The sequence below is a fragment of the Diabrotica undecimpunctata genome, chromosome 3, assembly GCF_040954645.1.
Source record: "Diabrotica undecimpunctata isolate CICGRU chromosome 3, icDiaUnde3, whole genome shotgun sequence".
NCBI lineage: Eukaryota > Metazoa > Arthropoda > Insecta > Coleoptera > Chrysomelidae > Diabrotica > Diabrotica undecimpunctata.
Genome location: NC_092805.1, coordinates 9,953,001 through 9,965,960, shown reverse-complemented (window position 1 = coordinate 9,965,960; position 12,960 = coordinate 9,953,001). Strand labels below are relative to the sequence as shown.

At 33.2% G+C, this 12,960-nt stretch overlaps 1 protein-coding gene across 2 annotated transcripts in view; it reads left to right on the top strand.

The window, feature by feature from the left end:
• Positions 1–1,751, top strand: part of AQP (aquaporin) — a 138,742-nt gene extending 136,991 nt beyond the window's left edge. For both annotated transcript variants that reach the window (XM_072525242.1, XM_072525241.1), the window contains exon 5: positions 1,274–1,751. In XM_072525242.1, the coding sequence (XP_072381343.1) occupies positions 1,274–1,470 (197 nt within the window). In that variant the 3' untranslated portion in view covers positions 1,471–1,751. The remainder of the gene's footprint in view (positions 1–1,273) is intronic.
• The last annotated feature ends 11,209 nt before the right edge of the window (positions 1,752–12,960 follow it).

Genomic DNA, 12,960 nt, shown 5'->3' with positions numbered 1-12,960 from the left:
TCTTTTGAAAGTTTGATGACCCTAAAATTTTGGCTGCGAATATGGTAAGGCCTAAAAAATATTATAACGATAAAGAACGAAAGGAAGCTAGGAATGCTCGAAGAATGGAAGTTAGAGTTCAGCAAAATGAAGAACAACGTGCTCAAAAAGCGGAATCTAATCCGCATCGTCACGAAGAGGAGATTTTTGAAGCTAGATTAAGTAGACAGCAGCAAGAATCCACATCACAGACAACACGAAGATCATTGGAAGATGACGTTGAAAGGCAAGGTCGACTAGACTGAGATTCAGTACTTCGGCAGGCACGTTAATGTTAGGAAACTCTAGAAAAAGCCGTTAGTAGAAGGGAGGCATTGTCGATATTGAGATCTGTAGACTGAGGAAGAACTTTTTGTAAAATTATATGCAAAATTAATTAAATAATTATTTCGAAAATAAAATGAGTTGTCACGAATGAATAAATCAATTTTGAAGTAATTTGTATTTTCCATGTTTGTTTAATTCTTGCATATGATCTGCATTTCACACATGCTCCATCTAAAGTAGAACGAACTGGTTTCTGTAAGTGGGTTTACTTCCGTGAACGGGTTTACTCCCGTGAATGGGTTTACTCCCGTGAACGGCTTTACCCCAGTGAATGGGTTTAGTCTCAAATTAAGAAATTGTTGAGGAAGAATATGATAAATTTACTCCCATTTACGGAAAAAATTAGAAGGATCAGTAAAAATTTAAAGGGGGTCCGAGAAAAGTCAGAAAAAATTTGAGAAAGATACGATAAAACAGGAGGAAGTCAAAAAAATCGAGTGGACTGACTGCAGATGACAATTGATTGCATCCCCCATCGCACGGCAACGAACAAAATCATTAGTATTGATTTAAATTAGACCAATTTTATTTGTCGCAGGGTTTTTGAGGTAACCGAACATGCATATATCATACCAGCAATAGCCTCCAGAGTACCTGTACTCAGTAAGATTATTATCAACGTCTTCATCTAGAGATTTGTAAAAACTCGTTATGTAGTTAACCAAAACTCATAGTTAGGGGGGTTTTCGAGGTCGCTGAACTCGAAGATGACACTGAGGTCAGCCTACCGAGTATCTGATGCTTTGTAAATGTGTTAACGAATTCAAATGCATCTTTTCATTAAATATCTAAAAAATCAGAGACTAGTTTAAAAATTAAAAATATTATTACAAAATGTCTTTTTATGTTTGTTTCTTATTGTATATCATGCATCACAGTTCTTGAAATAATAGTGGATTTTTTTTAGCATTCAACTTCTCCGGAGGTTACTTCAACCCAGCGTTGGCGACATCTTTGAAGCTTGGTTGTGATGGAAATACCTTTGTGGAACATGTGATAGTCTACTGGTTTGGAGCCATCGCCGGCTCCATCCTATCTATTTTCCTATATAAATCAGTGTTCATCCAAAACATAATAGCTTCAGTGAAGCCAAAAACCGAATAGTATATTATATGATGCATTTATCTCGAATGTTGTTAAGTTAATAAATTAAATGGTAATGGATGTGTGTTCAAAGATGTTTTATGACACTGGAACTAATAAATTCGATAATTAACTGTTAATTTACATATAATAAAATGAACCTATTAAATCTTAACTGTTCACACATCTCTTACTCTCTAAAATGTGTTCATAACCTTTGGTGTTATCGAAATAAATGCAATGCAAAACGAAATCTGTAACCATCTTGTTATTTAATACAAAATAAAAATTGTTTTCAATTAGTTTTTATTATGAAGATCACTAGTACTCTCCATCAACATTATGTTATCACGTTCTCCATGTCTGTTGATTCCAAATTACACTAAACAACAATTCTTCATTTGGAAATATGTTCATCAGTTTTTATCTATTTTATTCTATTATCTACTATGTCTATTATTCTACCAAGAATCTCTATGCCATAGAAAAAAATGTTTTTAATAAAAAACGTAGCTAAGATCATTCTAAACAAAAATACTAACTAGCATTTTTTTATGTAGAATGAACCATTCTCTCAGAAACAACGCTTGAAGCAATCGGCGATTTTAAATATCAGTTACGCGTACGAAATCAATGTTCTAAAATAAAATCTTTTGATTTAAGTGTCCTGTCGACAAAAATCAAGATGCGTTTCAAAGGTAAAGAGTGCAGCTTTCGTATGCAATTTTTATATTTTGCCGCAAATAAATGTGTTAAATAAATAACCGTGGCCCGATTTTTGCCATTTTTTATGATTCCCATGAGATCAATATAATATATCCTATTCATTGACCGATCACAATAGAGTTTCAATTGCTAGAGCCTAATCTTCAAAATCTATGGCATGAAATTTAAGTTTTGAGATTTGACAAAATGATGAAAGATGCGGATGAAATCAGGTCCGCCGCTACAATGTGTGCCAAGTGTGCATCGCACACGGGCGGCCAACAATAGGGGCGGCCAAAAGCAGTCCAGTGATTATACTACTTTTTTAAAACGAAAATAAATTCAAATAATTAAATAGTAATAATTCAGATAATTCTGTGAACTCTAATATTCCAAACAATAATAATTATTCAGTACGTGATAATACTCAAATGCGTTTCATTTATCATGTATACTTCTTTTTTTATCCTAATCTAAAAAAAATGTCAGAAAATATTATTTATTGTATGAACTGCCGCCCTTTTGCAGGTACAGTCTTAAAGCAGTTTCGTGAATACTTTTTAATTCAAAGCGGCTGGCGGCTTTTGGACTTCAGTTATTTGGGATTTCACACGTAGATACTTTACAAGAATTTAGCCAAGTGGTTGTAAAGTTTCTGTTATAATATTGTTACTATGGTTATGTTTATAGATGGATTAATATGTCTTCTGTTCAGTCTTAGTTGAGAATTCGATAAATTGAACTATGAAAATGAACCTATATTATCTCCGGAATTGTCATTTAAAATAAATTTTTATTTTAAGATTTTGTATGCTGCCATAAAATAATTGAAGAACGGTTCCAATTATTTCAACAGCATACAGACATTTTTAGTGTAATATATTATGGCATAACCCAAGTTAAAAACGATGATGAACTTAAAACCAATTGTGAGAAAGTGAATCAAGCCCTTACAGACATAAACAGCTCAGATAGTGACATTAGTGCAACCGATTTATATGAAGAAATTAAAGCTATTCAACCATTTTTTTCCGCAGAAAAAATCCTAGTGATATTCTTGAATATATTTACGAAAATAATCTTGTATCAACATTTCCCAACTTAACTATAATAGTACGTATATTCCTAACTCTACCTGTTACTGTAGCTACGTGTGAGCGGTCGTTTTCAAAACTTAAGATTATTAAAAACTATTTTCGATCCTCAATGAAGCAAGATAGACTTTCTGCTTTAGCAATGTTGTCTATAGAACATGAAGTGTGTGCGACATTGGACATTATAGATATTGTCAAAAAAAGACGAAAGCCCGAAAAGTGCGTTTTTAGTTTTTTATGTGTTTATGTTTCTATTCACGGTTTATTTTAATTTTGGACGTTCTGTACGTTGGATCATGGTTATCAAATTAGGATAAAGGACGTTTAAATTAGGATATTAGGATGGGATATTAGGATATTAAGAGATACATAGGATATACATTAGGATAATATATGGACGTTGGATCATAGAGATTAGTCTAAATGTTCAAGTAAGTATTTATCTATTTACAAATTATTATTGTTATATTATGCATCTTCTGCACATTTCTTTAAATAATAGTATGTATGTTTAAAGTGTTGGAAGAGGGGCGGCAAATATTAAGTTGCACACGGGCGGCCAATACCTTAGCGGCGGCCCTGGATGAAATAGTAGGAAAATACGGAAAAGACACGTCAGGAAACACGAAACATAATATCAATAATCGATTATATTGTAACAAAACAAAAAAACCGACTGAGAGTATGAGATGTAAAAGTGCAGAGAAGCGCAAGATGCGGTAACGATCACTATTTATTACGTTCAAAAATACACTTCCAATCCGAAGACAAAAGAGAGAAACACATATAGACATAAAGAAGACAGAAAAGATACAGGAACGAAGATACAACATCAGAAGCCCAGATGAAGAAAGTACCCAAGACTTATTCAAAAATAGACTGGATGAGAAGTTACAAATTCCCGCCCCTACAGTCGGTTCACAATTTGTTGATAGCTCACTACAAGTTTAACCCTAATTAGAAAACTGAAATACAGAGAGGATAGGTAATACGATATAATAGTAAAAACCAACCTAAAACTAACGGTTTAAGACGTTTTCGACTAACCCACCTTATATCTGAAGGAATACAATACCTTATAACCCTATTACGGGGGTATTTTGAATGGTTAGAGATGAACGACCAGTGTTGTAGAGTATATGATTGAAACATTTATTTGAACTAAATAAATATATTTTTTAAATTGTACTTATGTAAATTGTATTTTTTAATAAAACTTATTTATTTTATTCAAAAATAAAAAGTTTCTTGCCATTTGTAAAAGATACATTTATTTAATTAAGGAAAAAGGCGCCAAATGTCGCCTGGCAAAATTTCTAATGTGTTTTAAATGTATCCATTATTTTCGAATCCGGAGAAAACTAATAAATATTTTTGAAAAATTTAAACGCAGAATGAAAGATTACATTATTACTCAGGGCAGAAAGTCCCTGAAAACTTCTACAATGTTTATTTTAATATGTTATGTAATAGGGGTGAAAATAAAAGAGAAAATATAGTATAATTTTTAATTGAAAATATTGCATGCAAAAGAAACTTTTTATTTATTCTAAAAAATATTTCATTCTGCCTTTAAATTTTTCAAAAATGCTGTTTAGTTTTCTCAGGATTTGAAAAAAAAAATGGATACGTTTAAAACACATTGAACATTTTGACAGGCGACATTTTGCGCCTTTCCCCTTTAATACCTTACGATTACAACTATTATTATTTACCTTATATAATTACGATTAGAAAACTATTCAAATTCAAAATAAATAGGATCAACTTCGGAATCCGAGTCATCTTGAGGGTTAATAATTAGCGGTTGTGTCTCTACGGTCGCATCAATTATGTTATCAGGATCCCACATTTTTTGTTCTTCTTCTATTACATGCCTTACTGCATCTTTCCAGTTTTGTTCTGTAATATGTTGTAAAGACTCGTATTACAATTCACGTACAGCTTGTATTTTATATAACGTATTTTTTCTAGCCACATAACTTTTCATTTGTGCCCAAATGAGTTCAATTGGATTTATTTCGCAGTGGTAGGGTGGAAGTCTAAGGACTGTAATGTTTCGCCTTTCCGCCATTTTGTCAACTACGTATTTCTTGAACTTAGATTTGTGTTGCCGTCAATTTTTAGAAGTTCTGCTTTTACCATTCTATCTTCGTAAGGCAGATACTTATTCCGCAGCCAGTCAAAAATATCCTGTTTCTTCCACGCAGTCGTTGGAAGTCTTTCTACTAGTCGTGAATGATAAGGTGCATTATCTAATACTATCATTGAATTTGGTGGTATGTGTTCAATCATCTGCTCAAAATACTCTTCTAAAACATCAGCTATCATCTCCTCGTGATAGTATTTTAAGCTTTTGGACTGAAATTTTATCAAACCATGCTTATCAAATCCTTTTTCACTGCCAATGTGAGAAATTATTAATCTACTGCCTTTACCAGAAGGTGGGGAGATACCAGTAGACCAACCTTCCATAAAGGCTTGCCTGGAGCTTAATATATTTTTATCTGACCAAATTTTTTTAGAGTATGACCTGAGTTTACCTACGTTTCATCCTGGTAGAAGATGGACCTTCCTTCAGCCCGGAATTTTCGTAGATAATGAGCGATAATCAGCGTATGAATCTTAGATAATTTCTTCTGCAACATATTATCTCCTCCCGGTCAATCAAAAGTGATTTTCAGTCTGATTTCTCCCACCGGAAATTTAATTCTTTTAAAACTTGCCACAATTTAGTTCGTCCGATATGAGGCAAATCCGGATCGTCTCTAACTTCTTGTAAAATTTTGTTTAGGTTTGGTATTTCTTTTTTGAAAAAAAAAATCCATGAATTTTCCTTCGAATACCATTTTTGGCAAATTCGTCAATTTCAATAGGCTTTTTCCCTCTCTTTAAGTGTTCGTTTGTGTTTGGGTTAGCTATACCGTGTTTTTTTCTTTCTGATAGGAACCTATATATAGTTGACTCTCCTACGCCAGTCATGTTTACACAACTTTCGACTATGTTGCGAACAGTGTTTGTGGAATTCTGAGAAACCAGAGCATCGTGAACATTCAGGACAATAGTCTTCTCTCTTGGTGAATAGACAGACTTACTGACTGTACGCAACAGTACCGGTGTAAAACTTGATGATGTTGATGATGAAGCTATCACAAACAATCCAACAAAACGAGCACGAGCGAAAGGTACGTATATGTTCGTAGGTATATGGAATAAAAAATCACTCACGCACTGCATATAATTCGCAAAAGAAATATTCGAGACGCTAATTACTGCCGTAGACGCGGACACACCGACGAGCCATAAATTACATGCGATCAAAAACGTACTAAACAAAAAAATTGTTTTCGTTCGTAATAACTTCACCTTTTTAAGTTAAGTTTCGAATATAAACTGAACAAACGAGGCACGTGGCCAAAGCATACCCATTATATTATTAAAAATATGGGGAATTCCATCCTAATTATCTTGCAACGAATAGTACCTTCGGATATGAATTCCAGGTTTTCTAGTAAAGTGATTAAACGCGAAGATTAGTATTGAAATATCCAAAGAGATAAGGTATTCTTATTTACAAAATTGTTAATGGTTAAATTCTTATTTTTATTAATATAATATAATTACATAACATTAGCAGTGAAAGTTTTAATTGTTTTTTTGCTAAATATATTAGTATTAAAATATTATTAATATTATATATATATATATATATATATATATATATATATATATATATAACAGTATTAAAACATTATATTATTATTTAATGAATAAACACCTTAGGAACGCCTATGATTTACGACCGTTTTATGAGTTTGAGGCACATTTCGTGCTCTCAACAATTTATGAACGGAGAATAAGAATATCGACCAGTTATAATTATGAACATATAAAAAACTGTTTACACGAAGCAGCACGTGAAGCAATGGGATACTACATATAACCTAAGGTAAACAAACCATACTGGTGTGATAACAAAATAGAGGAAGAAATAAAATGTAAAAGACAACTATACCAACAATATTTAAGCTCCAAATCAATACAAGATAAAATAAAATATAAAGAAAAACAAGCAGAATTGCGAAGGAAAATCTCTAAGAAGAAGAACGAGTCTTGGGAAAGAAACTGCCAACGAATAAATACTTATTTATGAGGAACCAGAAGCACAGAAAGCTGGAAACTGATAAAAAAATTGAGAAAAGAAAAGAATAAAGAAGTAATACAGAGCATAAAACCGGAAACTGAAAAGAGTATTTCAAAGAACTTTTGGTAGAGAATACAGTCGAATTTCAAGAACATGGAAATCAAAACCAAGATAGAATTTCAATAGTCGGCTCGCCAATAAGATTAACAACAGAGAAAATATATGTAAACAGCTGAAGAGGCACAATGCACCCGGACCAGGGGATATACCCGGAGAATTTTTTAAGTACGGAACGAAAAAATTGTACGAATATCTTCGACAACTATTTTAAGAATGTATAAACACAAGCGAAATTCCTACGGAATGGAAGATATCATACCTCGGTACTATCCATAAAAAGGGTAATAAAAATAATTGTGAAAATTACCGAAGAATAGCTGTAACCGGATCTATGAGTCGAATATATGGAAAGGTTTTAAAGAATCGAATTGAGATAGAATACTTAGATTATGAAGCAGAAGGGTATGTAAAAATGCGGATATAAATAGAATTAAATGATGATCTGATAGTGTTAAAATTAAAAGAAGACTTACTACTTAATGACAATAGGCAAAAGAAAAAACAAAAATAAAAAGTATGGGTTAAAAAGGTGGGAGGGGCTACAAACGACAGGTAAAAAAACATACAGGAAGCAATGATTGTAGAAACTTGAAACAATAGTGTGAAAAACTGAAGAATTCTCACTGAAACAATAGTACAGGAGTAGAAGAGAGGGAGGAGAGAAAAGCTGAAACAGATAAAATGGTATTAAAGCAAAGAAGAGGCAATATTTATTATAAATGATGATAATTCCATAATACTAATATACTGCTTCGCTATTCGTCTGTCGTTTGTCCCACTTCCATAATTATATTAAACACCTATTAACCAACTTGTTTCTTGATTGTTTTTATCTGGACCTTGGATAACTTTCTCGTTTGTTATTTTCATGGCCATTTTGTTACTGTTTCCATTCACTTAACTGGTTATCTATCAAATTCTTCATTTAATAAACTGTCAAAGTGCTGTTACCATCAGTTTTTGACAGCTTTTTCGTGATCATAGGTTATTACTCGGATACATGTAATATGATTCAAATGTTTGGCTTTTTTTGCTCTATTTTTACCTCCCTGGTATTAAGTTAATCGTATATATTCGTAAACGTTTCTGCTTTAGCTTTTGCTACTTTCGCTTCTTTTTTGGCGACCTTGGTAATTTGAAGATGTGTTCTCCATGTTTATATAATTCTCTCTTCTACTCCATTTCTTCTGGAACTATGTTTGACCACCACTGTCAATTTCGTAATATCTCGAACTTATTATCTTTTATTTTTAGATACACACGACGAAACATAACAATCGCCTCCACACCTTGGCAACCAGCGATGCCAAAATGTGTAGTCCTGGTTGCCTAACAATATCATATCATAACATATGTCCTTTTCTTAGTAAAAATTGTGTGTACAATAAATTTTATTATTTAGTTAGTTATTTATTTAGTTATCTATTGTCATCCTCTAAATGAGTCCATCTAATGTATACCTACCATGCCGAAAATCAATAATTTAACCGAAAATTTGACTTCATTTCTCGAATTTGTCCAGTTGAAAATCTTGAAAATATTTAGCAATAATTTGTAGCACTTCATCTTGAAGTACTGCTGTTTTAATTTGCTGTAACTTTTTAGGAGTAACTGCTAAGTTACATACTAATAAATTCATATTAATCCTAAGTTCCTCTTCAAAAGTATTTTTTTGGGTTAGTACAGCCACTAAATTTATTCACTTAATTTTACGTGTGTTTGTGACTAACTCACAAGACTCCTGAATATTTCGAATATTATTAAACTCTACAACAGAATTTTTATTTTAAGATGAATTAACTTCTCGAGTGTTAACAATACCATGACATATGACATAACGAACATAATGATTGTCTGCACGCCTTAAGCAACCAACGATACATATTTTAGTAGTCCGGGTTGCCTAACAATATCATATCATGACAGCCACTGTGTCTCTTCATTCTTCAACTTCTTTCCTATGTTTTTTCCAACTATGCATGCATTCACGTTTGCTGTTTTTCTGTAACTGTTTCTATAAATTCCAAGCATTTTTCTGTGAGCAGCTCTTTATAATAGTCTCCCATTCTTCTACTTATGTTATGTTGTATTGTACTTTACGCAGTACTATTGTACGTTGAACTGCGCACATTATTCAATGTGTGCGCAGGCTCCTTGCTATTTTTCTTTCTTTTTTTCTCTTTTTGAATTTAGTTCTCTGTTTTTTTTCTTTGTACATCTTCTGGAGCTTAGATACTCATATTTTTATGTAGAAGATTGTCTTCTCTTCGATGCATTTTTGGTTTATTTGTTTAATGTTACTTTGTGCTAGTTTTCTCTCAAAGCTGTTAACGCTTTGAGAGAAGTTGAAATCATTGCAAAAAACCATTAATATGTATTCACTCTAGGTCCAACATTGACAGACACACTTTTCTTATTTGTATTCTTTATTTTATTACTATACAAACGCTAATCCCATACAGGGCCGCCCAAAACCAGGCCTGGCCCCGGGGATGAGACCCGGCCGGGTCCCCCCCCCCCCCCCCCCAAACCCAGTTGAACGAAAATTCCCAAAAATCTGATAACTCATAAACTGGGATATGTAATAGTGAACACTCATGCTATTGACACAGGAAGGAAGAAAATTAAAACAGTTTTAACAATTAAACTTTGTTTTTAATTATTTACAATAGAACTGTTAGTTACAACATAACTTCAGTTTGCTTTCATATCCGCAAAGTTTTGGATCACGTGGTCGAAATCAAGAGTTTTTGCATGTTTCGACTCTATGCTTAACAGTCCCAAATCAGATAATCGTTGTTGACCCATAGTAGATCTTAAACAATTCTTAATTCGGCTCAAAACACTAAATGATCTCTCGGCTTGAGCAACGGATACTGGTAGGCAACAGAATATGCGAAGAGCAATGCACACATTGGGGAAAAGATTTGTTACATTAAGGGATTTACTAACAGTTTTCAAGTAAATCATTTCATCAACTAGATCCCTGCTTACATCTGAATTGTACTCTTCGGCGAATCTTACACAACTTTCTGAGATCGTATTCTCGTCCATTTCGTTATACTTCCATAAAAATGAAAATTTCATTTCGATTTCTCTCAGTGCTGTGAACCTCGTTTTCAGGTTGGCCACCAAAACATCAATTATTGTGTATGTAAAAAACTTCTGTTTTGAAGCGTCCTTCCGGGGATAAATTTAACATTACATCTTCTGTAGCTGTTTCATCGTGAAAAATCTTCCTCTTTCTCGCACGGGAAGTGGAGAGTTCCGGTTCGATACCATAAGCATTTGCAACATGTTTGCAAGCAGACAATATCTTGTCCCAGTTATTTCTTAAGGCACTTAAATCATCAATTAGGCTCTCTATATTACTACTCTCAACATCCAAAGTAGCGACAATAGTTTGAAGTAGTTGACTTCTGTAGTTGATGGGTACCAACACTTTCACGCGGCAAGGTCAGCGCTTCTGCGAATCGTGTGGCAGTGGCCGATAGAGCGAGCTTCCGATCAGGGGCTCCCACGCGCAATGTATTCCCAATATATTTTTATTAATTGTAACTTATGCAAAGAAATAATTTCTTGCATATTGCCTTTTCCAAATGCATAATATTCCTTATAATAATTTCATAATTAAAACCGCAAGCAAATTCAATGTAAAATATTTTAATAAAAGGAATTTTTTTAAATTTGCTAACGGCCGGGCCCGGGCTCCCTTGGGCCCCGGGGATTTTGCCCCTTCCCCCAGCCCCCCCTCTGGTCGGGCCTGATCCCATAGATAAATAATATAGTATCGCTAATACCTAATTCTAATGCCGCCATTCATCTTACCCGTGTCATATTCTGTCATTTGGTTAAGCCGTGTTTACATCAGGCATTAGCAGTAACCGCACATGATGCAACAATGAAAGTCTACATTTATTGACAACTTGATTTGATCACTGTGCGTATAGCTCCTCTGTATAGCCATAGTTAAGCTGACACACCTAATAAATGCTGCTTTTAGATTGAGATATGTTCCCAGACTCTGGAAAGTAGCCGAAGTCATTATGATCGCCAAACCAGGTAAACCTCCTAATAAAGTGACATCCTATCGACCAATATCACTCCTTCCGGTGATGTCAAAACTATTAGAAAAACTTCTATTGTATTAAAACCAATAACATAAATAAAAAATCTTATAGCAAATCATCAATTTGGCTTCAGAAATAGACATTCCACTATAGACAAAGTTCACAGAATAACGAATATAATATAAAAAACATTAGAAGAAAAGAAAGTCTGCTCTACAATCTTCTTGGACGTAGCGCAGGCGTTTGATAAAGTCTGGCATAAGGGTTTAAACTATAAACTAAGAACGTTCATGCCTAAACCGTATTTAGAAATCTTAGAATCACTCATTGCGAATAGATTATTCCAGAGTAAAACAAGAAGAAGAGCACACCGACTTAAGGGAGACCAAAGGTGGCGTGCCACAAGGGAGTGTATTAGGTCCGGTCCTGTACTTATTGTATACGTGTGACATTCCAGAGCTAGAACAAAACATTATTGTCAGCTTCGCGGATGATACAGCCATACTAGCGATAGGACACACAACTATCGGTAAATAAAATAAATACCTGAAATGGCGAATAAAATTTAAGGAGACTAAATCTGCACACATTAATTTTACAAGTAAAAAAATAGAAAATTTCCAAGTTAGAATAAATGATACCCAAGTTCTTTATGCAACATCAGTAAAATACTTGGACATCACCCTAGACGCAAGGCTGCGCTGGAAAGTCCATATCAAAAAGCAAAAAAGGGGAGCTTGATCTTAGATATAAGAAATTGTATTAGCTGAAAAAATTCAACATTGTCCATTCATAATAAACGATCCTTTTACAAACAAGTACTGAGACCAGTATTATCCAAAGAACAGTTTAGTATAAAAAGCAGAGTATATTGCTGTGATTTTATTACATGTTAGTTGTAGTGCATTAGTTGATAGATAAAATAAGAGTAAGCCCTTAGATTTAAGTATTTGCTGTTTATTAAGTTAGGTCAGAAAATAACTAATAATTATAAAAAAAATTGATGTGTTATACAAAAAAAATATGTCGCTATAGCTTTTATATTGAAGCCATTTTATTATTGCTTCTTTTGACGTAAAAAAGATTTTTGGAGCTTCTTTGCCAGTCTTTTTAATTATCTGGCGAAGAGATAGATAGCTGAACATGTAAAAATAAAAACAATATTTCAAATAAGTCTTTATTATAAAGGTTACTTAGTAACTTAAGAAATGTATAAAACAATACTTTCCAAATATCCGATACACATATAAAATAAAAGAACTTTATAAATAATACCGTTTTGTAAATCAACACAGAGATAAATTCTTAACACAAAATATATATTCTTCTAATCTAGGGTCATTAATATCTCTGCTATTATGTAAAACATAATTTTTAG